The sequence below is a fragment of the Alligator mississippiensis genome, chromosome 2 (genome assembly GCF_030867095.1).
Source record: "Alligator mississippiensis isolate rAllMis1 chromosome 2, rAllMis1, whole genome shotgun sequence".
Lineage (NCBI taxonomy): Eukaryota > Metazoa > Chordata > Crocodylia > Alligatoridae > Alligator > Alligator mississippiensis.
In genome coordinates, this window is record NC_081825.1 from 50,616,861 (window position 1) to 50,644,772 (window position 27,912).

The 27,912-nt window shown below is 42.8% G+C and overlaps 1 protein-coding gene across 3 annotated transcripts in view; it reads right to left on the reverse strand.

The window, feature by feature from the left end:
• Positions 1–27,912, reverse strand: part of RFC1 (replication factor C subunit 1) — a 79,032-nt gene that overhangs the window by 39,441 nt on the left and 11,679 nt on the right. For all 3 annotated transcript variants that reach the window (XM_059721639.1, XM_006258471.4, XM_059721640.1), the window contains exons 3-4: positions 26,083–26,158; positions 23,188–23,307 (exon numbers count right to left, since the gene is read on the reverse strand). In XM_059721639.1, coding sequence (XP_059577622.1) covers positions 23,188–23,307; positions 26,083–26,158 — 196 coding nt within the window. The remainder of the gene's footprint in view (positions 1–23,187; positions 23,308–26,082; positions 26,159–27,912) is intronic.

A 27,912-nucleotide genomic window follows, 5' to 3' on the forward strand; every position in this document is an offset into this window, starting at 1 on the left:
CAGCAGCAGTTTCATTTCTACTGTATGTAGGAGGTAGCAACTGGCTCAAAAGTACAAACTGAAATCTTTTTGAAACACTGAACTTCAAGCACACTGTTGTACAGGGTTTTCAAAGGCCTCTTTCCTGATGAATGTCAAACTGACCCACTGAGGACACACTGGCTCTGATCCTGAAACAGCACTGAATTCAACAGGAACTAATGTTAAGTAAATGTGGAGCTCGGCTAGCCTTGGTTTTAAACTACATTTTACCAAACATAATTATCTCAAAATGAAATATAGTGAAGCTGGGATTTAATTTCTCATTTAATCAAAGTAGCAGAATTTTGCTGCAGTTTAATTATAACACCTATTTCTGAGAGCACCCTAAATAAAAATAAAAGCTTATCCCATGCTATTAAAAACAGATTAAAAACTGAGCTCCAAAAGAAGGAATCTAGAGAACAATGTCAGTATTCAACACCTTTATAAAATTATCACTGCAAAAAAAGATAAATATATAGGTGTTTAAAATGTGAAATATATTCAATGTCAAATCAAATCACCACAAAGTTCAAAGTACTAAATATAATCAATTAGTGCTGTATGTCATTTCTACCCTCCCCCATCAACAAGGTAAAGAATTACGATAGCGGTACAAAATTTACAGGGGAAATGTCTACTAATGAACCCTCATCTCCCTAACGATATCATCAAAACACACTACGCTGATCAGATAAAAAACACCATAAACCTCATGTAACAACTCAAAGATTGGCTATGTAATTATTAGAAAAAAATGTTTTAGTCTCAACCTTTACAAAAGCAAAGAGATGTTATAAGGCCACATACAGGTGTTTGTTTCTATTGGTAAGAATTTCTCTGAAATTTTCTCTGTAGAAAAATAGCCTAGGATGCATTCCGGCCCCTGGCTAGAGAGAGAAACAAGCAAAATCTAGCTAGGGAGCCCTAAAGGGCTGCTCCCTGGGCCACCCACACCTTTGGAGAGCCCATTAATTTAAAATCTGTCCTCCCCTCTGCTTGGGAAAGGGGCAGGCTGTCAATAAGAAACCCCCAAGGATTTAAATCCCTTCACATGCAGCCCAGATGAGCGGCACATGGGGTGATTTAAAGCAGGACCCATAAGGAAGTGGGGCCAGGGACAGCTTCCCCAACCCCAAGCCTCCATTCTCCAGGTTTTAAAATCGCCACATGTGCCATGGTATTTAAAGCCCACAAGGCCATGTTATCAGGGTGGAGGGAAGCACTTAAAACCCAGGGACTGCAGCAGGAATAGTTTCCTTAGCCCCCAGTTCCCAGCCCCCAGATGGCTGCATTCATTGCCCCTGCCATCCAGCTGGGGCAGCAAAGGGAAGCCAGAAGGGGCTGGAAATCAGGCTTGGGGACACACTCCCTACCTGGTTCTTGAAATTATAAAGTAGTGGCAGTAGCCCACATGAACACAGTTTCTTAACCACAGGAACATGATCCAGTGAATGTATTCCCTCTTCTCGTTTCTTCTACACTTTCACTCATTTTGGTAGTTGTCTTCCCATTATTAACTTTTCCATCTTAGATATTCTTTCCCACCCTCTTAGTTACTGAACCAATCCATTTGAATGGAGCAAAAGCAGGTGGCAACTTCCCATGGGAACAGAAATAACAGTCCTATATCCACTACTATGACTAATCGCCTCTCTGATTTATATAGTTCTGCAGTTAAAAACAACCAAAACTACAGAGTGGTGCCCTGCTCCTCGCTCATTTCTAAGGCATCTACTTAAGCTCCTCTTTCTCCCTCTCTCAAACACAAACTTAATAAACAAGAGACATCCAGTACTTTAATTCTTTCACACAAAATAATTTCTTCATCCTACTCCTCCTTTTTTTAAAGTTGTTACAGTATTTATTCAAATCCAAGACAAGGTTTTTATCCCCATTTAACATGGAGGGGGAAGAAAAAACCATCATCTTGGATTTGAGTATGAGGTGGGACAGGGGGAACAAGCAGCAGTTGTGACTCTGACCTGGAGTCAGACCCAGATCCAGACCCACAGAAACAAGCACAGCTGCTGCCTGCTCCCCTCTGCCCATGCCTCTGCCCACTGCATCGCATCTCCCCACCACTATCAACCCTGCTGCTTTCCTTTGCTCCAGCATGGCTCTGGCCCCACTCCAGCCTGGGGCACAAAATCCATGTTTGCTCTGGCCCCACCTAACAGCTGATCGTAAAAAAACAGCTCCAGCCAGGCTCTGGAGCCTGGGCCAGAGCAAACATGTGCTTCATGCCCCAGGTTGGAGTGGGGCTGGAGTCATATCAGAGCTGAAACAAGGATAAGCAGTGGGAGGATGAAGAGGGGGCAGACAGGGGAAAGGGGCTGCAGGGGCACAAGCACTATGGCAGTGGTCATGAACCAGGGGATCTTGATCCACCAGTAGATTTCAGAGCCTCTTGCGGTAGATCTTGGAGCCTCTTGGAGTCGATCCAAGGCTAGGGTGGAGAGCCGAGTGCCCATGTGCATGCACATGCGTGCCCCAGCCCAACAGGTCAGTCCGTGGGGGAGGAAAGGGACAGGAGCTAGATGGAGGCCCCCACGATGAAAGACAGTGCCGCAGAAGCAGGGGTTAAGTTGAGTGGGGCCCTGGCCAGGTGGGACTTACCTGCTGCGCAGGCATACCCCCAAATAATTTTCTCTCCCTCTGCCTCAATCTGCTCCCACCTTTCCTCCCCACAGACTTACCTGCTGGGCAGGGGAGAGGGGGTGGCAGCAGTGCACGGTAGATCTTGGGTTGCTTTTAAATGCCAAAGGTGGTCTCCTACTTAAAAAGGCTGGAGACCACTGCACTATGGGGTGCAAGCATGGGGGCGGGGACAAGTGGTGAGAGACAGACGGCCGGGGGGGGGGGTGGGGGGGGCAGAAGTCAAACTTGCCCATCACGGACAGTAACCATGAGCTGATCACCTTCACCATCTGCCATAAAGCTGGCAAGTCAGTCAGTAATACAGAAGTCCTCAACTTCAGGAAAGCTGACTTTGAAAAGCTAAGGAAGCTTGTCAGAGAGGCCCTAAAGGGCCACAACCCAAAGGAGAGGGGAGTTCAGGACAAGTGGTTGCTCCTCAAGGAAACAATCCTGGATGCACAAGCAAAATCCATCCTGTCTCAGAGGAAAGGCAGCAAAAGGGCACAGCAGCCCCCTTGGCTCTTCAGGAAACTAGCAGACCTCCTGCTTCTTAAAAGGAAGACCTACAAAGGATGGAGGACCGGAACCACCACCAAGGAGGAATACACTGCTCTGGTCCAGACCTGCAGAGAGCACACCAGGAAAGCCAAGGCTGCAATGCAACTCCAGCTAGCTACAAATATCAAGGACAATAAAAAAATCAATTTTTTAGATATGTGGGGAGCCAGAGGAAAAGCAAGGGCAACATTGGACCCTGCTAAACCAGATGGGGCAACTGACAACTGATGCCCAGGAAAAAGTGAACTTGCTAAATGGGTACTTTGCCTATCTCCAAGAAAGGGAGGAAAGTAGATCCAGTAAAATACAGGCCCATCAGCCTGACCTCTATCTTGGGGAAGGTCTTGGAAAAAATTATCAAAGAGGCCCATCCTTAACAGACTGGCTGATGGCAACATCCTGAGGGATGCCCAGCATGGGTTTGTTGCGGGTAGGTCTTGCTTGACCAATCTCATTTCCTTTTATGACCAGGTGACCTATCACCTGGACAAGGGGGAAGAGATTGACGTTGTATATCTTGACTTTAAAAAAAAGCCTTCGATCTGGTATCCCATGATCACTGCTTGGCTAAACTGGCTAACTGCGGCCTCGACCTCACCACAATCCGCTGGCTGGGGAATTGGCTCCATGGGAGGACCTGGAGGGTGGTGGTTGACAGGAGCCAACTGTCTTGGTGCGCACTCACCAGTGGGGTCCCTCAAGGTTCTGTCCTAGGGCCTATACATCTTCATCAATGATGTGGACATTGGTGTCAGAAGCGGACTGGCCAAGTTTGCCAATGACACCAAACTCTGGGGTAAAGCATCCACACCTGAGGACAGGAGGGTGGATCCAAGCAGATCTCGAGAGGGTCATGAAATGGGTGGACGAGAATCTGATGGTGTTCAACACCGAAAAATGCAAGGTTCCCCATCTTAGGAGGAAAAACCTGCAGCATGCTTATAGGCTCGGCAGTGCTACACCGGTTAGCACTACAGATGAAAGGGACTTGGGGGTCATGATTGACCACAAGATGAACATGAGCCTTCAATGTGATGCTGCAACTAAGTAAAGCGAGCAAAACGCTGGCTTACATCCATAGATGCTTCTCAAGCAAATCCCGGGACGTCATTCTCCCCTTGTACTCGGCCTTAGTAAGTACTGCATCCAGTTTTGGGCTCCACAGTTCAAAAAGGATGTGGAGAAGCTTGAGAGGGTGCAGAGAAGAGCCACATGCATGATCAGAGGTCAGGAAAACAGACTTTATGATGAGAGGCTGAGCCATGGGACTCTTCAGCCTGGAAAAGCGCAGGCTCAGGGGTGATCTGATGGCCACCTGTAAGTTTATCAGGGGTGCTCATCAGGATCTGGGGGAACATCTGTTCACCAGAGCACTCCAAGGGATGACAAGATTGAACGGTCACAAACTCTGCTGCGACCAATTCAGGCTAGACATAAGAAAGAACTTCTTCACTGTCCAAGCCCCCAAGGTTTGGAATAGACTGCCACCAGAGGCAGTTCAAGCACCCACTTTGAACACCTTCAAGACACATTTGGATGCTTATTTGCTGGGATCCTATGATCCCTGCTGACTTCCTGCCCCTGAGGCAGGGGGCTGGACTTGATCCTCTGGGGTCCCTTCCAGCCCAAATGTCTATGAAATCTATGAAACCTGCCCTACCACCACTACTTCCCCACTGCAGCAGTGGTGGAGGGCAAATTTAAGATGACTTTCCAATTATTAGATACTATACATGGAAAATTACAACAAATTACATGGGAAATGTATAAATTTGTTGTAATTTTCCATGTATAGTATCTAATTATAGGGGATCATCTTCAATTCAGAGACATCTTGGATTCATATAAATACAGTCATTTTCTGTTAGAAAGAAACAAGGATTATAGTCAGCAAGGCAATAACTAATTTGCATTATTCCATTCCTGCCCCTCAACATACGGTCAAAGAATTTGCAAATTGAAAACAAGTCACTACCACATTAGTGATTAAAACTGATTAAAACTGCAGATCTGTGAGACAAGGACTATTATCTTTGTTACATGCCTGTAAAAAAGCCTTTCAAATGAGGCCCTGATACTTGAACTTATCGTATTTCATATGGGGGTATATAAAGTCAACCCCATATTTCTGATCAAAGAAGTTAGGATTTCCATAGATCCAGTGTGTAAGTCGACCCACATTTTATACTGATTCATTTGTAAAAAAATCCATGTACAGCAAGTATTTTCTTGTAGCGGGAAGAATTCAGAATGAACAATCGCCGCCACGATTGTTTCTGATGAAGGTTATGCTAACTACCACAAGTCGCAGGTTACATACAATAAACAATTTCCCAAGCACAATTTAAAGTCCCTCAGCCATTTTCATCATCAGAAGCGTCAGCCCCAATCAGTTCCATCCAATCATCCAAATGATTAATTTCATAGTTGTATGGGTCCCTGACATCAGAAGTTTCAGTTTCATTCAATTAGTATGACCACACCTCATGCCTGTTTCAAAGATGAACGAACTTTGAAACAATATTTTTTTTATTTCAAAGTATTGATACAGTGTATAAGTCAAGGTGGAAATTTAAGGGTAAATACTTTGGCTTCAAACTTTGACTTATACAGCACAAAATATGGTAATTCTTTTGCAATGAAATAAAGTAATATGCTGTCCTTGAAATTTTACACTTTTGTAACAATTAAATATGATAAAAATGAAAAACAAGTAATCACTATACAAAGCACTAATCTGCAAATAGCAAAATTCTGTTCACATGGGCCAAATGGCCATTTTAGATGAGCAAGTTAAAATAATAATTTTTCATCAGCTATCACATGCATGTAAAAGCAGAAGGAAAAAAGGAAATATTGTATAAGTGCTGATTCAATTTAGACCTCAAGTAGTAAATGTCTGTGATCATTATGCAAGGCAGCCCTGCAAAAACTGAACTATGCAAAATTCCAACATACTGTTACTTCAGTCATATAGCCCAACTTTCAAGAAAGAAATAGCTAGAAGTAAAAAACCAAAAGAAAACAAAAACAGGGAGAAACCAGAAAAGCATTTGAAAGGCAGAAGAAGGGAATGAAGGAAAAGATGGTGCAGCTGGTTTAAACCATAACCTTATTCTTCACAAAGGCTAATTTCCAATTCTCCTGGCAGGAGCAAAAAATAAAATGAGTTTTCTTCTCTACAGAAGCCTCCAAAACAGCAGCATTTAGAAATAAAATACAGTTAAGTCATACCACATATGTGATAGCAACTGAAAAAGGAATTATCCAAGAATTAATTTATATTAAGATTATTCTGCCATCTTGTATTGGAAACGAGTTTATATTAGCACAGTACAAGAAAATAGATGTGCAAGGTCCAAGTAAAAACATTTTATACAAGTTAAAAAGGAAAAGTATTTTGAAAGTTAAGAAAAAAGCAGGACCAAGTTTAACTCCACACTTATGGCACTGTTAAGAGCATCTCAGGACCTCCATGACTACTCTTATTTCTATCTTTTCTATTAAGATTCCAATCTGACAGGAAAAAAATCCCATCAAGCAGATAACCTAGCTTTAGTACAATGCTATTCATTCAGAAGCCAACAAAATAATCAGGATGGCAATATATCCAACTATCCATTTTCATATACCCATTTTCCTTTTTTTTTTTTTAAATATTCAAAAGCTTCTCATACTTACAGAATTTTGTGTGCCAAAACACCATTTTATGTGGAAGTTCCATTCCATTGCTAATTTTAGTAGACAAGAGACATTAAAAAAAAATTCAATTGTAGGGGGGAAAAATATTGATGGCAGACATACCCCAGAGAAATGCTCCGTAATCAATGAGATTCAAAAAGGACATCTCGAGTCCTGCATGTTGGGTGGAATAACTAGGGATCTACCTAATTCGAGGCAAGCAAAAAGGCCCCCCACAGTGCCCAAAGCCAATTTCACAGCCTTTTCATGACAAGCCCACCCCTTCGCTGCTGATTGGCTGAGAGGGCTGTCCTGTGTGACCTCTCGCCTTGCAGCTCATTGGCCAAGGGAGAGGGTTACGCGATGGGCAGGGCTGTGTGATGGGCAGCACTCTCAGCCAATCAGTGGGGGGAAGGGGGAGGAGAGGGAGGGACTGAAGAAGCATGGCAGCTGCCATCTCAGCTGTTCCCCTTTACACCAGTGTCCCTCTCTTCCATCACCTCCCACCTCTCCGGGCAAGCTGTGAGTCCAGACTGCAGTGGCCACAAGGACTGCTGGCTCCACAAATTAAGTAGGTCCCTAGGAATAACCATGTGCCCAAATATAGACTGACTGGCTAGGCTGCACTACTGCAGAGGGACATGGGTGCTACGGTGGACCATGAACTGAATATGAACCAACAGCGTGTTCTTGTTGCAAAAAAAAGCCAATAGCATACTGGGTCAGATTAACAGGAGTGTCACTTGCAAATCAAGGGAAGTGATTTTTCAAATCTATTCAGCACCAATGAGGCCTCACCTAGAACAGTGTGTCCAGTTTTGAACCCCACACTTCAAGAAGGGTGTGGACAGTTTGGAATGAGTCCAAAAGTCCAGGAACAACAAAAAGGATTAGGAGCCTGGGGGCAACATTACACAAGGAAAGGCTAATAGCCCTAGCTCTATTTGGAGAAGAGAGGACTAAGAGGAGATCTAACAACAGTCTTCAAATACCTGAAAGGCAAGAGGATGCAGATGGGCTTTCCTCTGTAGCTGTAGTGGAAAGGAATAGGTGCAACAGCCTCAAAATGCATAAGGGGAAATGTAGGTTAGAGATTAGGAAGAACTTTCTGACTTAGTGGTCCAGCACTGAAACAGAATCCCTAGAGAAATTGTGGAATTTCCATCTTTGGAAGTTCAAGAGCATGTTAGACAGATACTTGCCTTGGATGGTTTAGTCAGGGATGGTTTTGCCTTGAGCAGGGGGACTACATTAACTCATGGGCTGCTTATAGACATGGGGAAGGAAAAAAAGCAAGAAACAAAAAAACCAAAAAAACAAGTGCTTTACTTTCAGCTCAGTGAGCACCTACACCAAGCCCAGCGCATGCCCAGAGGAAGTATCACATTAGTTTGACCCAGGTCGCTCAATGTCTGTACAGATTGGGTACTTCAGCAGTGCTTTTTGGCCCTTTAATCTAATAGTTAATTCAATCAGCTATTAGATAAAAGGGCCAAAAAGACAGCTGTTGGTTTTTTTCCCCATATCTATCTGTCAGTGTCCACAACGTCCCTTCCAGCCCTACTTTCCTGTGATCCTACGATCTTAGAAATGCAGGACTGTACAGATGCATACTTCAGGCTTTCCAGAAAAGCAGTTTTAAACATAATTAAAACTAAAAACACCAAGCCTTGCATGCTTTCTGACACTTATACCCAACCTGTAAGTTTCCATGCCTAACCTCCCCTAAAGCAGGATATTTTGAATATAGGATCTTTAGGATCAATCTTCAATCCACATTTCCCATTTCAATTCATCCTTCGCACTCCAGAATGTTATTGCTTATTGCCACCAAAACCAAAGAAATATGAACAGTGACAGGGTGTCCAATCAGCTATAATTCACCTGTCTGCTAATTCTACAGAGGTATCATCTCTAGTAAACACCAACACACTGCTTACATAGTTGGCCTCTTTTTCTTTAAAAAATATACATAAGTCAGCTGCCAAAAACTAAGTGAAACACCAAGTAGCATTTGAAAAAGATGAAGATTGTTACAACAAGACGGCATACGTGCAACACAACACAATTAAAATTTTCTATTCTAATTTTTCTTCTAATACTTTTAACAATCTACAATTGTTGATGCTTTTAAATGCATTTCAAAATATGCAATGTACAGAGAAGCCAAACTTATTAATGTACAATTTTTACATTTTACACTTCTTGTGATTCTAATTGAACCACCAGCTCAGTTTAGTTATTGAAGTAATAAATTAATGCTAAAAACCTTAGGTCTCAGACTTAAAGCACAAAGAGCCTGATCAAAAGCTAAGTGAGGGCTTTACATCAAGCTTATGGAAACTACTCTGAAGTGCTCAGTATTAGAAACTCTGATCCTTTAGGCCCGGTATCTACAAAAGCTTTGGATCCAGCCCATGGGGCTGAGGCTTCTGCTCCAGCAACATTCAGCAGCAAGGTGCCTGGGGCTTCAGTAAAGGGGGGCACTCGCCACACTACACTATAGGTGGGAAGTAGCAGCAGCAGCTAGATCCTGGTGCCTGAACAACTACTTCCGACCCAAGCTGAGTCATTCCAGCCCCCCACCAGAAAATACTGCCGACTCCTGCTTTAGCCATTTCATTTTCAAACTGAGCTTTTCATTTCACCTTCTCCAGCTTTGATGCTCTGTTCAGTCTCCTGAGCCATCACCACAGTAAATCATGAAGAAATATGTTTCACTGAATACTGTACACCAGTAATTCTCAACTACTCAAAGCACCCCTCAGAAAATGCCAGCTCTTAGCATCCATTTGTTTCTTGACTATGAAAAAATAAACAGAGCAATTTTGTTGCAAAGAACTCAGGAAGACCACAGATCATAATATTTTTTACACTAAATTTGAAACCTGTGACTTGATTTCATTAAACACATGTAGATGTTGGCACATCTAACAGTGCTAATGTTGCACGGCACTCTTAGAAGAATATCATAGCATCCCAGGGTGCTGCAACACCCTGGTTGTGAATCATTGTCATACACAAATCAGAGCAAAGGTTTAATGAATATAACCTCATACTCAACATTGATAAGGTAGAAACTGAGTCAGAACTCATAAAGACTCTAGGGCCGAGTCCACACAAGCATAGACATTTGGTTCCCCAGGGACAACCAGCAGCAGGACACCTTGTGTTGTCGCTAGCTGTCCCCGGGGAACACCTGTGTCACGCATCCTCTGTTGTGCAGCTGGGGCTGGCCCCAGCAGCCTTACCTGGGGTCCTAGGGGCTGCAGCAGTGGCCATCCTGACACTCAGAGCCTGGCCAGTAGCCAGAGTATGGCTCTGGCTGGCCAGGCTCTGTCCAGTTTTGAGCAGCACATGCTTCGTCTGCATGTGTCGCTCCACCTTTTTTTTTTTTTGGACAGATTTTTTTGACACTCGGATATCCAGGGATCAATCCCCACCCCCACACTGCTCCCTTGCAGCGTGGAGAACACCCGAATATCAGGAATGTGGTGCTACAGACAGGTCTGCAGCGCCACATACCACATGGCCATGCTCCTCTGGACACAGCCTAGAATAGTAATAGTTGCAAACAGGAAAGAAACAAAAAGGTCAAAACAAAAATGTAACAATTAGGGTACTTTATAGCTATGCAACCTCTATAAAAAATATAATGCATCTTTTTGTCCCATACTACATGGCAGCACTAGCATACCAGAAGTTAAAAGTACTAATAAAATTAATGAATATTATGTTACTGCAAGTATTTACTAAATTTCTGCAAGTTCCTGCTTATACAAATGCCGTGCCATTATGAACACACTGTTTCTGTAACACGGAGAAGTGAAGCAGAAATATGAATTAGTTCCAAACTGATGAACACAAGTTATTTCACAGCAGCATAAAATATATGACTTTAACTGGGCTAGAAACTGGGGTATGATTTGTGGGGTGTTAAACCAGGCTCCACCTGGCCTCAGAAAACTGACCTTTAATCTCTGCAATCAACTTATAATTAGCTCTCTCCATTTTTATCTCCTTTCCCTCTAAAGCCCAATGTGAGCCAGGCAGCCAATCACAACATGCCCATCAATATAGTATCTAGGCACCTTCTTCCTCCTCCTCCTCAAGTTGCACATTGCAGCAAAAATGTAAACTGTAGCTTAACTGTTGTTAATGTATTATAATAATGGAAAAAATGTAAAGGTCAAGCAATACTCTCAGAGAAAAACAGAAATATACAATCAGTTTGGAAGGAACTAACAACTAATAAATCATAAAGTTAATTTCTCAGTTAGTTTCAAATATTAAAAAATGTCTGTTTCAAATCACTGCGATGGTATCTAGTATCTGATGAACTGAGCTCAGGCTCATGACAGCTTACGCTATATAAATCGCTGATTTAGTTAGTATATAAGGTGCAAATCTAGCCTGCCTTCTGCCTGATTTTGGACTAATACAGTTAACTGCTTCTCTCTACTCATGTAGAATCAATGACAGCTCATGCATAATAATTCTCAATCAGTTGAAATGTTGAAGATTAATGCACCTGGTGATTTAAAAATACTGTAAATGCAAACCTGTCAATGTAAGAGTTTTCATGACTGAATGCCAGATTAGGAAAGAGATTTAGTACAAACACCCAACTAGAGAGGCTGTTACAATAAAAATAAAATCAATCTACTCCTTTTCTCCCATAACCTCTGTTAAAACAGCAAACCATGCACTTAATTTTATAAAATTTTCATCCATGTAGAAGTTGGTAGGAGCTGGGAAATTATCATTTGATTGTACTCCACAGCATTAAGGGTCCTGTCCTCCCAATTTACTTTTTCCTGAAATCCTCCACAGGATTCTTAGGTCTAATATTAACTAGATTAACTAATTCAAGTTTGTGAAGTGGTTTACAGGAGAGTATGAAGCCTTACTAAATTTCTTCCCAAGGAACTGAAGCACAAGAGCCTAAGTGACTTTTCCAAAGCCTGTAGAAGCAGGAAGCCAAACTTAAAACTCAAGTTCCAGGAAAAGTCCTCAGCACTAGATATTCCTTCCTCTCTAATTAATTTCAAACAAATTCAAGTTCAACTGGGATTCTCTTTTTGTTCTCTAGACAGACCTCTTCTACAAAGCACTGAGATCTATGGATGAAAACTGCTATATAAAAAGGTAAAGTATTAACATCATCACCTATTTTCTACCAGCGTAACTAGAATTATTCAGAGACTACTTTTCAAGCACATTTTTAAAAAAATCTAAACACTTTGCACAAGCATGTTGGAACATAACGCACATGTACACAGTGCTGATCTATACCTTGACAGAAATTGAGTATATTTTAACTTACCTGGTACTGCCCACTATTACCTATCTAATTTCTTTTTAAGGTTGGTGTAGTCTTCCCGTGTCTCTCTCTGGTGCATCATGTATGGGGATTCCTCTTGAGCCTCGCCATTATTCTTAGGGATGAACAGCTTGGTTATTGGAATGACTTCGGGTCGGTTCACCAGGGGGCCTCGCCTACCACATCTCTGATAATGATTGCCTTCAGATTGGGAGGATGATGTTTGGTCCTGCCTCCCCATGGCATCTCCCCTCGGTCGTTCCCGCTGTTCCGACTTTGTGGGGCTCCGCCTCCCCTACACCCCATCTAACGCCAACCACAATGCCGTCACCTGCGTTGTTGAGGCTGATGTCCTGTGCCTTCTTGGTGCTTGGGTTCCTGGAATATTATGGCCACTAGGTATGGGCGATGTTACTATCCCGAGCGCTTCCCCCAGTCTTCCTCCTTTCCAATTACATGTTGCCCAGCTTCAGTACCGGTCCATCCCCCAACGTGTTGCCTCTGCCCCCAGCTTCGTACTTGCTGTCCATCAGTTTCATCTGTATCCTGGCTCCTCTGAGTCCTGTTGGGCTCCAGTCTCTGCTGTCAACTTCCTTGGTCCACGTCAGCCCTGTAAACAAATCCTCGGGCCCTCTGGCCCTGGGCTCTCGTGGAAACCCCTTCCTGGGGTAAGCACCAGGTCCCCTCACTGGGACTGCTTGTGTTCTCTGGCCCCTCCAGGCCGGCTGGGGAAGTCATTTCTTGTCCCCATCGCTTATCTTCTGCCGGGACTTTAATCTTGGACCCGGGGTTCTGGCTGCCCAATCAGTTCCAGCATGCTGTTATAAAGCATGTCCACCCCGATAGGGGTGCCGATCCTGGCTCCTTTGGGCTTAGCCGTTTTTTTTTTCCTTTTTGTATTTTCCTGCGGCAGCTCTGCTCACTGCGATTTCACTTTCACCGCTTTCATCTTCCAGCATGGCATCCCGCCACCTCCACTCCTTGTCCAGTAAGTCTTTTCCACAGTTGGCTTTTCAACTGCCAGTCCTACTCACTCTCTAGACTATTTTCTTTAGACTATAAATTTAATTACAAATTAAACACTTTAGACCTACAACATATTTAGTGCCCCTAAAACAAAAGCGACTTTCAGAAATATACATTTTGCATGCCCACAACTAGCACTGCAATCGTTATATAGACACAATGAAACATTTTACATATTTACATGTTATGACATACATTAACAGCCATAGAAAAAGCAGTATCCAACAACTAGCAACTCCTGACCTGACAAAATAAGCTAAAGTCCAACACAGTATAATAATCAGTTGTATATTAATATTCACCAAATAGAGTTCTTGCCATCTAGCAACCCCTGATGATACCAGACAAGGTTCAGTGCAGCATAACAACAGGTCATCTTCTGCAAACAAAGCTCAATGTCCCATACTTCATTAAACAGTAAAACGTGACTGTTATTTAACAGGTACAACAAGTATTTGGATTTATTCCATCCTAATGGACTGTTTTACCTGAGATAATGGTTAGTAATGGATGGATGAATTTATAAACAGCAATTCCTTTTCCTGTTACTTAGTAATGTTCTGTCAAGGACAATCAAACTAAGTGAAGAGAGTGATTCATACAGTAAGTAGCAATGATGAAAACTATTTGTTTTAGAATTAAAGGAAAAAATATAAAGAAAATCTAATACAGAAGCAAACCAGATAACCTTTCCATGAATCTAATTATTTACTATCTTCTACAAAACAATGCACTTTAATTCATACACCATTCTTCATGAAAACAAACAACAGCAGAACTATAGAGAAAATCAAAGACATACACAGGAGGATTCAAATGATGTCTGAAAAATTAAAAGAATGAGTGATCTAAAGCCTGTTTCACACATTTAATTTCACTTCTTGAAGTAAAACTGAAGGAGGAGAAGACAGACTGGCAATATGCCACAGAAACCAGAAGTCAATTTATGATGTTCAATCAAGGCTATGGACATTTTTTAAACTAGTAGTTTTGAAATTAATAAATTTGGATATCCATGTGTTTTGGAAATATAGTATAAGCAGCAATACCTTCATTATGTCAAAATAAGTCATGCTAATGCCAGAGACAGTACTGATGGAAAAACTAAAAGTCCAAAGCATTTTAAATGGAAAGTAATAAATAAGATCCAAGAAAAAACTACTAGATATAAATTCATTTCTCATCCATCTCTCCATCCAAACAACATGAGATGGAAGTCTGAGAAAATAATCCATGAGAAAATATTTTATGTTGACAAAGTTATATGGCTTAATTTATATGCCAATGAAAATTATGCTCAACTATAACATACATCCAGCTCCAGTAAAATTAAAAACAATGAATTATGAACAGGGTGGAAAATACATGAACAAACTGAAATACTCATTGTTTTATATAGGAATTATTATAGTTACATTTTAGTCGTTATTTAGTTATTTTAGCCTTGCTTTTATGTGCATAGAATTCACTGGATAAAAGAGCATTGAGCTGTAGTGAAATCCCTGAAAACTACTAACTTTGACCAATGTTCCCATGGTGTCATATGCAGAACAACTTGATTTCACCATCTTCAGTTGCATATTAATTCTAAAAATGCACTATGTCCACACACTCCCACAAGAATCTCATTTTTATTTGTTCATGTGTCAAAACTATTCAATATCTTTATTTATACTCCTGATCATTTAAAAAGTCACCACTGGAAAAGTTTGTAGATGAACATAAATTGGTGAAGAATAAATAAAAAGAACAAGTCAGATACAGTGCAATCTGGATAGCTTAGTAAATTGAGGTGATCTAACTAAAATGTGTTGTAATGCAGCTAAATACCAAGACCTATCTAGGAACAAAAAAGTATTTCATACTTACAGAATGTACTGAATCTTAGAAAAGGTAACACGGAAAGGGACCCTGGGTACATAATCAACACAACAGAGCCATGTAGCAAAATGCTATGATTAACACAGCTCTACAATATATGAAAATACTGAGGAAGACTAGAGAGAATTTTAATGCTGTACCCAGCAGTTCCGCCAAAGTTAGAATTTGGTTTCCAATTCTAATGTAGACGTCTCAAAAAGCATATCTAAGAACTAGAAAGGATTCATAAAAACTACAAGACTGATAAAAGGTCTATGAAACATGGCCTACAGTGAGTCTTAACATCTTATTATTTAGAAGTTAAGGAGGTGACTAAATCACAATTTGTTAGTACATGATGAGGGAGATTTCTGATGTTAGTGGATTTTTTATTCTACAAGATAAAAGCACAAGAGGTAATGACTGGAAGCTTCAGGTAAATACATTAAAACTAGGGGAAAGGCACTGTGCCTAGGAACAAGGGATCTGGGTTTTCCATTCACTGCAGAAAAACACGGATTTTCTCCTTTAATGGAAAAAAAGATTTTCTCTCAAAGGAGAAATTGTTGCCTTTAAAAGAGAAAACTGTGGGAGAAGGTGGGTTTCCACTTGCAGGCTGGCAGTATTCCAGCCTGCGAGAGGCTGCGGGAGGAGGAGGATCAGGCAGGGAGCCACGTGCATGTGCACACACACATATGCACTTGGCAGCCAGACAGCAATGGACAGCAGCTCCCTCCACACTGGGGGAGTGGGGCATGCACAGGCCACACACTGGGTGGGGGCAGAAGGGGTACAGGCCACAAGTTGTGGGGGCAGGAGAGGCATGTGCCCCCCAAGATTTCTGTGCCCACAGCAGGGCATGGGGCACAGGGCTGCAGCAGGGCTGGACCAGCTCTAGCCAGGGGCCATCGCTACCATCCAGTGGAGGAACCCAGTGTGGAAGGGAGCACCACATAAACCACGGCAAGGCACCCCATGCCCACCCAGCAGCAGTGGGGGGCACAACTCCATGCCACTGCCACGCCTTATCATGGCAGTGCGGTACTCCCTTCAGCTCCAAGTCCCCCCACTGGGCCACAGAGGCAGCAACTGCCCAGAGCTGGTCCAGCCCTGCTGCAGCCTCACACCCCACTGCAGGCACAGAAATCTTGGGGGGGGCATGTGCCCCCCTGCTGCATCCCAAGCTCCCTCCCAACTTCTCTACATACCCACTCCCTTCCTTGCACACTGGGGGCAGGGGACAACAGGTCAGAGGTGAGAGGCACTAGCAGGGCCTTGGGGCTGCGGGCCAGGCATGAGGGGCAACAATATGGGCAGGGCAGGACACCAGCATATCAGGGCTGCTCAGCACCAAAAAGCAGTGGGGGGAGGACAGCAGCAGCTGGACCCTCATCCTGGTGGCTTCCCCCCCACTTCCCTGCCTGAGGACGAAGGGGAGATCATGGTGGCAGAACAGGGGGGGTAGAGCGGGGCTGGACCCAGAGTGGTCCTGGGGGAGAAGCAGGGCTGGACCCAGAGCAGCAAGGAAAGGATTAGAGTAAGGCCAGACCCAGAGCAGTGAGGTGCAGGGCAGGGCTAGACTCATTACACACACACACACACACACACACACTAATGGCGGTTCATTTTAATTGTGGAAAAATGTAGATTTGGGTTTTTTTAAATTAGAGTATCTCAGTTTTTTTAACATAGAATTTGTGATTTTTAAACACAAAGCCATGATCCCTGAGGCACTGCAATAACTCTAGGGATAGGGAGTTTCTATCATCTGTCATTTTTAATGGCAGAACACCTTTCTATATTATAAAAATGCCTTTCCAACGTGTGCGTTTTGGACTAAATAATGTATTAATCTAATGCTGCAGATACTGCTGTATAACAATACACATTCTATAGTTTGTACTGTACAGAGAGCAAAATGATCCCCTCTCTCATCAAAAACCTACAAACATAAAATTTTCCTAACCTCAACTGCAATAAAAAAAAAGCTGGAACCAATCAACTTAAAACCCATACCGAAACAAATCTGTCGCATCAAGAGATCCTTTTCTAATACCAAAAGAATAAGCAGTTCAAACTGAATAACTTTAGGCTTTGCAATAAGAAACATGACCAATGACTATTCAAAGTCAATTTCAATTGCAAAAACTAGTCTACAAATTGAAACTGATATTTCTACTCTGAATTTTTCAAATTGCAACTTACTTTTTGCAAAACTTTTATTTGATCAGATTTGCCATGTCTATCTCAAGGAAATGAAATGAAATGAAACAGACTTCTGAAATGTTAGTGTACTTGCATTTTCATGACAGTCACATATTTCTGCTACTAACTGTCTTCTTGTACCATTTTTACTGAGAGCTGTTGTTCCATGAATCTTATTAATAAAACTAAAAATCTACTTCAATTCCCTTTTTAAAGAAGGGAAAACAGAGAACCACAGAAAGTCTCCTGGAATTTTCTTCAGAAGACTTTAATATTCGGGGGTCGGACTTGATGATCTATTGAGGTCCCTTCCGACCCTAACATCTAACATCTATGATATATTTTCCTTAATATTAAGAGCTATTCTAAAACATTACCAAAATATATTAAATAAAATATGGGAAGGGCTTTGTACTTTCAAGAACATGTAGGTGTTTTATTCAACATATTGTGGTTTCATTTAAAACTGTTTTGTTAAAGCTGATATAGTCTGAATGATAATATCCAACCACCTTGACTATTTCAGGTGGCTGCTATTTAATTTACAGTAACTTGTACTGATTTCAATGCACAGAAAAACATACCAAACAAGAAAAATGTCTAACTCCTCTTGAAGCATTCAAGCTGCAACATGCTGAAAAAGTGCTTTCCTTCAAGTTGAGCAAGTTGTCTCTCTCCTTCCAGCTTTCTAATTTGATTTAGTTATTGGGGTACATCAAGATTTTTCCTACATACTTGGCAGACATGGTCATCAAGAAGCTTTCCCCTAGTTTTAACTGCCTAGATTAATATTAGAGGACAGGGTATAGATCTAGCATTAGACTAATTAAGTTAAGAGGCTAATCCAAATTCCCATTGAAGTCAACCAAACAATTCTCATTAACTTCAATGGAAGTCAGATTAGTCACTTATGGATATGTGGTACTGTAACGTAACTTGCCAGCGTTCAGATGAATCTACTAGATCAGGGGTGTCCAGCCTTTTTGAATGTGGGGCCAGATCATGAACTTTTTATCACCCAGTGGGCCGGCAAGCCATATTCAAAGACCTCACAGTAAGTGGTGTCACATCAGGAAGTGATGTCACATGACCTTTGACATCAATGAAGTTGCAGCAAGTGACAATGAAATGGGCCTGGAAATGTGGTTTAAAATCCAAAATAAAAACAATATAAAAGCAACAATGAAATAATACTAAACACTTAACTAAAATAAATACTGTCACGTAATGAAAGAAGCATAATGCAAGTCAACAGATCAAATGTGGAAAAGATATCAGCCAGAGTGGAAACTAATCAAAGGCAGAGGGATGTGTCTTGGTGGGAGACACCTGTGCAGCGCTTTGCAGCCTCCGCCACTCACTTCCTTGCAAGGGGCAGGCAGGAGGGGAGGGAGGAGGGAGCAGGGGCGCATCTGAGAGGCTGCGAGAGAGACTTGCGGCTCAGCTGGGCACGGCCGCAGGTGCAGCTGGGCACAGAGTGGGGTGCAGAGAGCTGCTGCCACACACGAGAGCCCCAGTCCGGGCTCCTCGTCCTCCCAGCCACAGCCTCCCTGGGATGTGCAGGAAAGGCGCACTCCGCTCCGCCACTGCCCACCTCGCTGCCATGGTGGCCGCGTGTGCCCGCACCACCTCCTGCCCCCAGCTGCACACGAGAAGCGGGCCCCTCGGGACTTGGGGCCTCACGCGTGGGCAGCTGGGCCCAGAGAGCCACAGTGCCTGGAGGGAGACTGGCCAGGGGAGCAGGAGCCGCCTTGCTGTGGGGCAGGGCAAGGCAGGGCAGCGGGGCTGGCAAGGAGGCAGGCGCAGGCCAGCAGTGCCAGCGGCCACTGCTTGGCTTCCTGCACAGGGCCGCTCCGGCAGCGCTGGGCATGGACACGGGCTCGTGTCAGGGCGGGGAGGCAGGGGCAGGAGCACGGGCACTCCTGGACACGCATCCTCCCCGCCAGCGACCGGCATGTCCTGGGCCCGCGAGTGGAGCAACTCCTCCACCACCCGGCGACAAAGTTCTCAGGTGAAGGCTCTGTCCTGTGCCTGCCCCGAGCCTGCAGCACTGGCTGCGGCCGCCTGGGCAGGCACCAGCTCCTCAGGGCGGGCAGGGGGGTCACTCAGCAGCCAGAGCCAGCACTGCCCCCGGCTGGGGAAGGGTCCGACCCCGTGAGGGACCCAGCCAGGCCGCGCCATGCTGATGCAGTGCGTGTGGGAACCTTGTCCCTTCCTCAGCCCTTCAGCAGCCATTACGAAGTTGCTGAGGGGCTGGGGGAGGGACAAGGGTTTCCTGTCGCAGCACTGCGGGCCACAGAAAATGCCTTAGCGGGCCGCACGGCAGCCCGTGGGCTGCATGTTGGACAAGCCTGTACTAGATCATTTCAGTGGGGGAGGGGAGATGCACCCGCTATCAACAATAGATGACCATGCATAGCATAATCCACACAGTACTGATATTTAATCTCTGACAATTAGATTAGAGGTGACAGTGCTTTGAGATTACGAGAATATGGTCATCCATTTCTAATATACTACAGTGACATCTTCTCATGCTTTATCTGTTAACAACCTCACCTGTTTAACAAGTACTACATTTTGAGGCAGTATCAGCATATGAAGTCACAGAAATAAGGTTAAACTGTGGCCTCTGGGCTCCCAGTCCAAGTGCTGCTCCCCCAACCCTCCCACCCCCATTACTCTCCTGCTGCTGGGCTTCCAGGCTCCTACTCCTTCCTCCAGCTTCTAATTCCTACCCCCATCCTTGGGGGTGAGGCAGCATGATCCACAGGACCAAGGACGCCTGCAACCAGGGGGCTTGGGGAGACTCCAGGGACTTGTGTGTCATGGGGTTGCAGAGCATGGTGTTGACAGGTGGTACTGGCACAGCACAGCTTGCAGCCTGCAGAGCGTCTAGCCAGGGAGTTGTGCAGCTCCCAGCCACTCAGACGTCAGACAACCCTGTCCTATCCCATTGCCATTTCCTCTCAAAAAAGTTTTAATGGAGGTAAATACAATACTTCAAAACCAAAACTAAGTTTAGCACAAAAAGCAGAAAAGTATAATGTCCGAAAAGGGAGAACTACAAATCCTCTCACCGTTTAAGATAAACCACTGCATCAAACGGTTTCCCTGCAAACACTAAGAACCTGCCCAGTGAGAATTCTACAAGATAAGATCTCCTGAGAAACAGGATTATGAAAGTGAATAGTGTCAGTAAGAAACATTTACTACCTCTTCAACAGCAAAGACTTCTTTTCATCTTAACCAGAGCTATAGCCTGAACAACCAACATGCCGCCTTAATTAAATATAATTCACCAAAGCATTTACACATATGGATCTCACTTATGTAATTTCTACATAAAATTTACTATGGAAATTAAAGAATAATTACTTTAGACCATTTAGAACAATGATTACGCACATACAAAACTTCTTAAATGCTATGGAACATCTGAAATCAGTGGTTAAGCTTAAGAGGCAAGTTTATTCCTCCACTTTACTGCTGCTCAGACAGAGCAAAATATTTAGGAGTTCAAATGGAAACCCAGGACTAAGAATCTTGCACAGATGGTATTTTTCATAGATTTCATAAACATAAGGGCTGGAAGGGACCTCAGAAGATCATCGAGTCCAGCCCCCCACCCAAAGGGCAGGAAGTCAGCTGGAGTCATAGGATCCCAGCAAGATAAGCATCCAATTTACTCCTGAAGGTGTTCAATGTAGGTGCTTGAACCACCTCCAATGGCAGGCTATTCCAGACCTTGGGGGCTCGGACAGTAAAGAAATTCTTCCTTATGTCCAGCCTGAAACGGTCTTGCAGTAGTTTATAACCGTTCGACCTTTTCATCCCTTGGGGCACTCTGGTGAACAAATATTCCACCAGTTACTGATGGTCACCCCTGATAAACTTATAGGTGGCCATCAGATCACCCCTGAGCCTGCGCTTTTCCAGGCTAAAAAGCCTCATAGATCTCAGCCTGTTGTCGTAAGGTCTGCTTCCCTGACCTCTGATCATGCGCGTGGCTCTTCTCTGGACTCTCTCAAGCTTCTCCACATCCTTTTTTGAATTGTGGGGCCCAAAACTGGACGCAGCACTCCAGCTGCAGCCTCACCAAGGCCGAGTACAACGGGAGAATGACGTCTCGGGATTTGCTTGAGAAGCATCTATGGATGCAAGTCAGCGTTTTGGTCGCTTTACTAGCCGCAGCATGGCATATTTTTAAAGCAGCACCACTATTAAAATGTACAACAGAATTACTATTATTAGCAGCTTTTCTAATGTTATTCTTTGTGTTTAGCAGGTAGAATATTAACACTTGGACCTTTGTTTTTCAGGAGTTTAAAAGTTCAAATCAGGGAGATAAAGAAAAAGAAACACCAGATGATAAAGCTGACCTCTTTAACAAATTCTTTGCATCTGTATTTCTGAGCAGAGACTGGGACATACCCCCGACCAGGATCCCGGAAGAACTCAGGAGAGGCACAGCCGGGCCCAGGGTCAGAGAGGACCTAGTTAGGGAACTTCTGGTGGGGCTGGACATGTAAATTAATTAATTAATTAATTTAGAATTTTAAAATAATTTAATATTTGTTTAATATTACAAATGTCCAAAAAATATTTAATATCCTGATCGGTAATTATAGAAAAATAAATACAAAAATGTTACAGATTACATTATACACATTAAATCAGTAGGTCCAGATGATCTTCACCCAAGGGAACTGAGGGAATTGGCAGAGGCCATTGCGGGACCCCTGGCACAGCTCTACGAGCGCTCGTGGTGCTCTGGCAAGGTGCCGGAGGATTGGAAAAGGGCCAATGTGGTCCCCATTTTCAAAAAAGGGAGGAAGGAGGACCCAGGAAACTATAGGCCTGTTAGCCTTACCTCGGTCCTGGGGAAGCGATTGGGGAAAATTATCCAAGAACACATCTGTGAGGGACCAGCAGGGGAGATTATGCTTAGGGGCAACCAACAGAAGCTCGTTAGAGGCAGGTCCTGTCAGACCAACCTGGTTGCCTTCTACAACCAGGTCTCTAAATCCTTGGACGCATGTGTCATGGTGGACGTAGTCTTTCTGGACTTTAGGAAGGCCTTCGACACTGTCTCACCCCATTCTCATTAAAAAAATTAAGCAACTGTGGCATCGATGCCTACAGTCAGATGGGTCCCAAATTGGCTGAGAGTAGGTTCAGGCTAGACATCAGGAGGCACTACTTCACAGTCAGGGCGGCTGGGATCTGGAACCAACTTCCAAGGGAAGTGGTGCTTGCCCCTACCCTGGGGGTCTTCAAAAGGAGGCTAGACCATCACCTAGCCAGGGTCATTTGACCCCAGGATTCTTTCCTGCCCATGGCAGGGAGTCAGACTTGATGATCTACTCAGGTCCCTTCCAATCCACCAACTATGAAACTATAAAGTGTTGTCACTATTAGCTCTAATATAATAAACAACAAGAGAAAAAACAAGATAGCAGACCACATACTGAAAAGAGCAATTTCTCTCTGAAAAGTATACAGATTTAAATAATGCTGAATCATTTCAAAGTGTATTAGCACACAGCTTAAGTGCCTGGAAGCCATCCCTAACTCCAGAAAATTAGAGAGAACACACCAGGAAACAGAAGACTGCATCTGCCAATCCCCGAGATGACAGACCTCAACTGAAGGAAAATAGGAGAGCCTCAACTAGCACTGATCATTTTCAACATGGTTAAAGGAGGAGTGACAAATGTAATCACCATCCACGATCAAAGTCTTTTCAAGATTTTGCTAACCTAGCCTTCCTTCTTGAATGTTATATCTTAGTTATAATTAACTACACAGTAAAAGTATCACTAATAAAACACCCCCTCCCACAACAGCTAAAGGTCCCATTTTTCCATTACCTGTCTCTGAAACATAAACAACAGGATCCTGCTTTAGAACTGTATCAGGTTTTGAAGATGATTGTTTTCTCTCAGGCAGCTTCTTGGACTTTTTCACTGACTGAGTCTCCTCTTCTGAATCTGTATTTTGACCACAACACAAGTATTGCATTCTTCTGCATAAACACAAACTTTTAATAATAGTTTAACAGATTATAGAAACATCCAAGCAGGTAAAACAAGCACAAAACACAACAATTTTCTCTACAGAACTCTAGCTTGGCCTTATCTTTCCAAAAAATTTGCAGACTAAATGGGACTTTCTTCAGAGGCCATCAGTCAACTGGACTGTTTTTTGTTAATGAACAAAAATTACATTCCCTCTTACTCATCCCAGGAACTGAGCCTGTTGTGTCTTCTGTTATGAAAAAGACTACCCTGGGAGCATGATTGGTAAGAAAGAAATTCCAGTCTAGTATGTTATCAGAGAACAGTAGACCAAAGCAAAAAAATCAAACACCCTTTACAAAAATATATTTGTTAGTATGACTGAGTAATGGAAGCATATTTACCTAGTATACTTTAGGATATTCACTTGCAAAGCCAACAAAAATTAAATGCAACGTTCAAATGGTACCCTTGGTTACATCACTATTATCCATATCCCAAAGGTTGACAAAAGGCATAAGAGAAAGAACACACTCCCCCTTCATTCAAGTAATAAATATATAGTAATGGTTTCTGGGAAAAGGAATGAAGCAGAGGGAACACAACCTGTGCAATAGATAGTTACTGCTCACAGCTTGACTTATGGGGGAACCAAAGGACATGTTAGCATAACAAATATTTAAGATATAAAACTGGCAGCTCTAAATTCATACGTGAATGAAATTGCCAACCTCAGTGCCTGAAAAATCTACTAGTCTTCCAAGAACTCGGAGCAATACTTCATTTTCCTTCCTCTTAATAGGAAAGGTTTGTCTAAAGTTCAAGGGACATTATTGGCATTCAAAGGAGTAATAATAAAAATAGCCATAATAATAATAATAATAGTAATAATATATTAAAAGAGAGATACAGGTCTGTATATTGCACATGTACTGACAAACATTTATTTTGAGGCGTTTCATTAATAGGTCCCAGAGAGCAAGAGGAAGAGAATAAAATACAATTTTTTATGCAGCTTGACACGTTTTCAATATTTGGTGACAACATTACAGAAAGCTCATTTATCTGGGCGTTCTGCAGGTTTAAAGTATGTCATTGTTCTTCTTTTAAAATTAGAGCAACCTTGTACTATTGAACCAGCACATGGAACGCAATCGATAGTTTGCAACAGAAGCCATAAAGTCTATAATCTTTTCTGCAATTTCATGACAGCTGTAGGAGGCTTCAGAGTCCAATGAGAGGGAGAATAAGTAACAGAAAAAAAGTGATATGTGATTTTTTTAAAGAAGTGTTATAGCTGCTATAGAGGGGAGTTATACTGATTGTCTGAAGCACATTCAATCAGAATAGGTTGAACAGTTGTATTTAAAATTTTAAATGCCTAAAAAGCACCTAGGAGCAGAGAATGAAAAATGAATGATGTTTGTGTGTGTCAAAACAGAAAAACACAGGAATGTTAATTATGCTGTAGAGCCCACTAAGTATATTATGTACAATTGCAAAATCCAAATAAAATATCAAAAAAATCTTGCAAATTCTTTTATGTCACTGGACCACTCCCCCCAGTCCCCAAAGTCTGGAAGGAGTGTCAAATGAGTCATACAAATGAGCTAGGAAAATTAGAAGCCTAAAACTGGGTGAAGGGGTAAAAGGATGGACACAATCTATTACTGTGTCAAAAATCTAAAGTAAATTCCAGAAGACGGGCTTGCTTTGTTTATTGAGATCTGGTAAAAGATATTTTGTAAACAAAAGCAGAGGTAGCATTTTTAGCAATTTTGATGCATTGTGATTGTGATGGGTGACAACGGAAGCTACTAGGGCTGTGCAAAGCTTCGGCCGCTGATTCAATTCGGCAGAGTCAGCCCAATTCAGTGGCCGAATCTCTGAATCCGAGTCAAATCAGGAGAACCTGCGGAAAGATCTGACAATTCAGACACAGCTTTAAATGTTTTTTCTACATACCTCAAGGTACCAGGGGGCTCGTGAATGCTGAGATAGTAGGGCAGATGCAGCGTCCCACAGGAGCACAGGGGGTCACCCCCCCAGAGCATTTGGCAGCAGCCCTGGAAGTGGACCAGAAGCACTTCCGGTCCACTTCTGGGTGTGCTGAGGAACACGCAGGCCCTCCGCACCTCCCTGGCTCGGTGACTGGTGCCTTCGGGGTCTGGGGGGCACCCAGGGTCCCCCTGCAGTCAATGGTTGAGCCAGGGAATGGGGGCCCCCCCCGCACATTCCCCAGGGGACCAAGTACTTGCGGTCCACTTCCGGGTTCGCCACCGAGCATGTGGAGGGTCAGCCCTCCCGCACTCCTGTGGGACACTATCTACCCCAGCACTGCAGCGTTCACGAGCCGCACCTGGTACCTTGAGGTACGTAGAAAAATAATTTAAAGCTGTTTCTATGGCCAAATCACTGATTCTCTGAATCAGCATCAAATCTTCAGATTCGGCCGAGTCAAATCAGGGACAGTGATCTGAATCAATAAATCAAATCCCTGTCCCCAATTTGGGCCAAATCCAAATCCGAATTGAATACGGCCCATTTCATACACCCCTAGAAGCTACAGGCAGCTAATGACTTTCAGAAGCAACAAATCAAGAGCACAGTGAAGGTATCCTGCGCTGCACATCTCTTCTTGAGCTCAGGCCTCCAAAATTAATACATCATAACCAAAGACAAAAAAAACCCACCACTGGTCCCTCATTTTTAACAAGAAGTGCCAATCTGGAGCAATATCAATTTTACCTGAATCATAGATGATCCTTTTTTTCTTCTTTGTCTGTTTTTTGGGGGTATCATCTTCATTAGATGAATTTTTCACCTAGTAGTGACAGTCCGTTAGTTCAAGTATCAAACAGCTGCTCCAAGATTTCTTTCAGCTACATCTTCTAGTTACCAAACTTGTATTTTGATTCTAGCAGAAACACTATAACATACTTAAGTAAAAATAAGCCAAGAACTTCAACCATTCAACTTTCATTTTATTGGCTATAAAAACAGAAACAATAGAGATGAAAAGGTCGCTATTGCATGAAGGTACCAGTCTGTACTAGAGCACCAGTAGGTGATAAAGCCCTAAAAATAATCAAACAAAATCCTCCAACACATCTCATCTCAACCTTTTTGAGATGTCAACTAATCTAATATGCAAAATAACTCACTTTATAGCTCCAGAAATAAAAATGGATTAGACATCTTAGAGGTGAACCCCTTCTTTAAACAGTGCATTTATCATGCTACTTCAGACCACCAGTCCATCTAATCAATGACCAAAGACAGACACTTAAAAGGAATTTGTAAGAAATGTTGTAACACAGGGGTCAGCAACAGTTTCTTGCAGAGGATCAAAATGATTCCACATGGGATGAAGGGTGGCAGGCATTGGGACCCAAGCTGCCACCACCATTTCTACCCACTGCTCAGATGCAGCATGGCACAGCAAAAGCCCTCCTCCACTGGAGCCCATGCTCCCAGAATGTGGCATGGCCTGGGCAAAGCCTCCCCTCCATCAAAGCCACAGGTCAAAGAGCCCCTCCCCACCCCCTACTAAATGCCACTGAATCTGTGGTTTTTGGATCCTACCCACAGAGCTCTGTGGGCCATAGATTACTGACTCCTGCTGTAACAGACAACTGTAGAATAAAATGACAGTAAAATAATATTCTATACAAGTGTCCCATTCCTCACTGTCTTAAGGCAAGAAGCATGAAGACTTCAACACTTCTAAAAATATTATCTTCTCATCTAAACAAACCATAGATGTTCTTGTTACCCTTATGCAACATCCAAACCCATTTGGAAAACTACTGAATATCTGACTTAATTTACACCTTGGTTTCCCCAAATCAATTACAGAATGTCCTTATTAACCTTAAAATTGTTACTTTTTAGTTACATTAAATGGCTCCTTATTCTTATTTTATGACAGACCATAAAAAGATATAATCACTATACCAGATATCTTTTTTTATACCATTTACAATTATGTACTACTCTTATCTTTCTTTATTTTGTTTATCTCTTTGAACTAAACAGTTTTAATAATAAATCTTTTCAATCTCTACTTCAGGATGCTTTTCAAGGTTCATAGCAGTTTTGTCATGTCTCAACCAACTCCCCTTTCTGTTATAACGCTTTGAGTTAGAGAAGCCAGAACTCAACTCTTTATTCAACAATATTTAAATTATCATTACAAACTCTGCTCCTGACCCTGCTTTAATAAACGCAATGTAGAAAGTTCCCTGCATTACAATGCTAATTGTTTACCCTAAGATAAATGAAAATCAGGGACAGGAGCAGGGAAACTGCAGGTGGTTAAAAAGAAATGGCAACTGCAACTGTACGTGTAAGGGAAAGTAACTGTAAGGACAAGCATATTTTGAAGGCAAGGGTGGGTGTGCTGGGTAACATTACTGCATTAAGCACAATTTTTTGGTATCAAGGGTGACTGAGCATGGGTGCCCTTTGCCATTTTTAGAATAAATCTACATAACTAAGCCAAACAGGTCTGCTTGGGCAGAACTGTTTGAAGGATCTAGGTTTTTGCTAGAATTTCTTTAGCATTTCATGGGATTG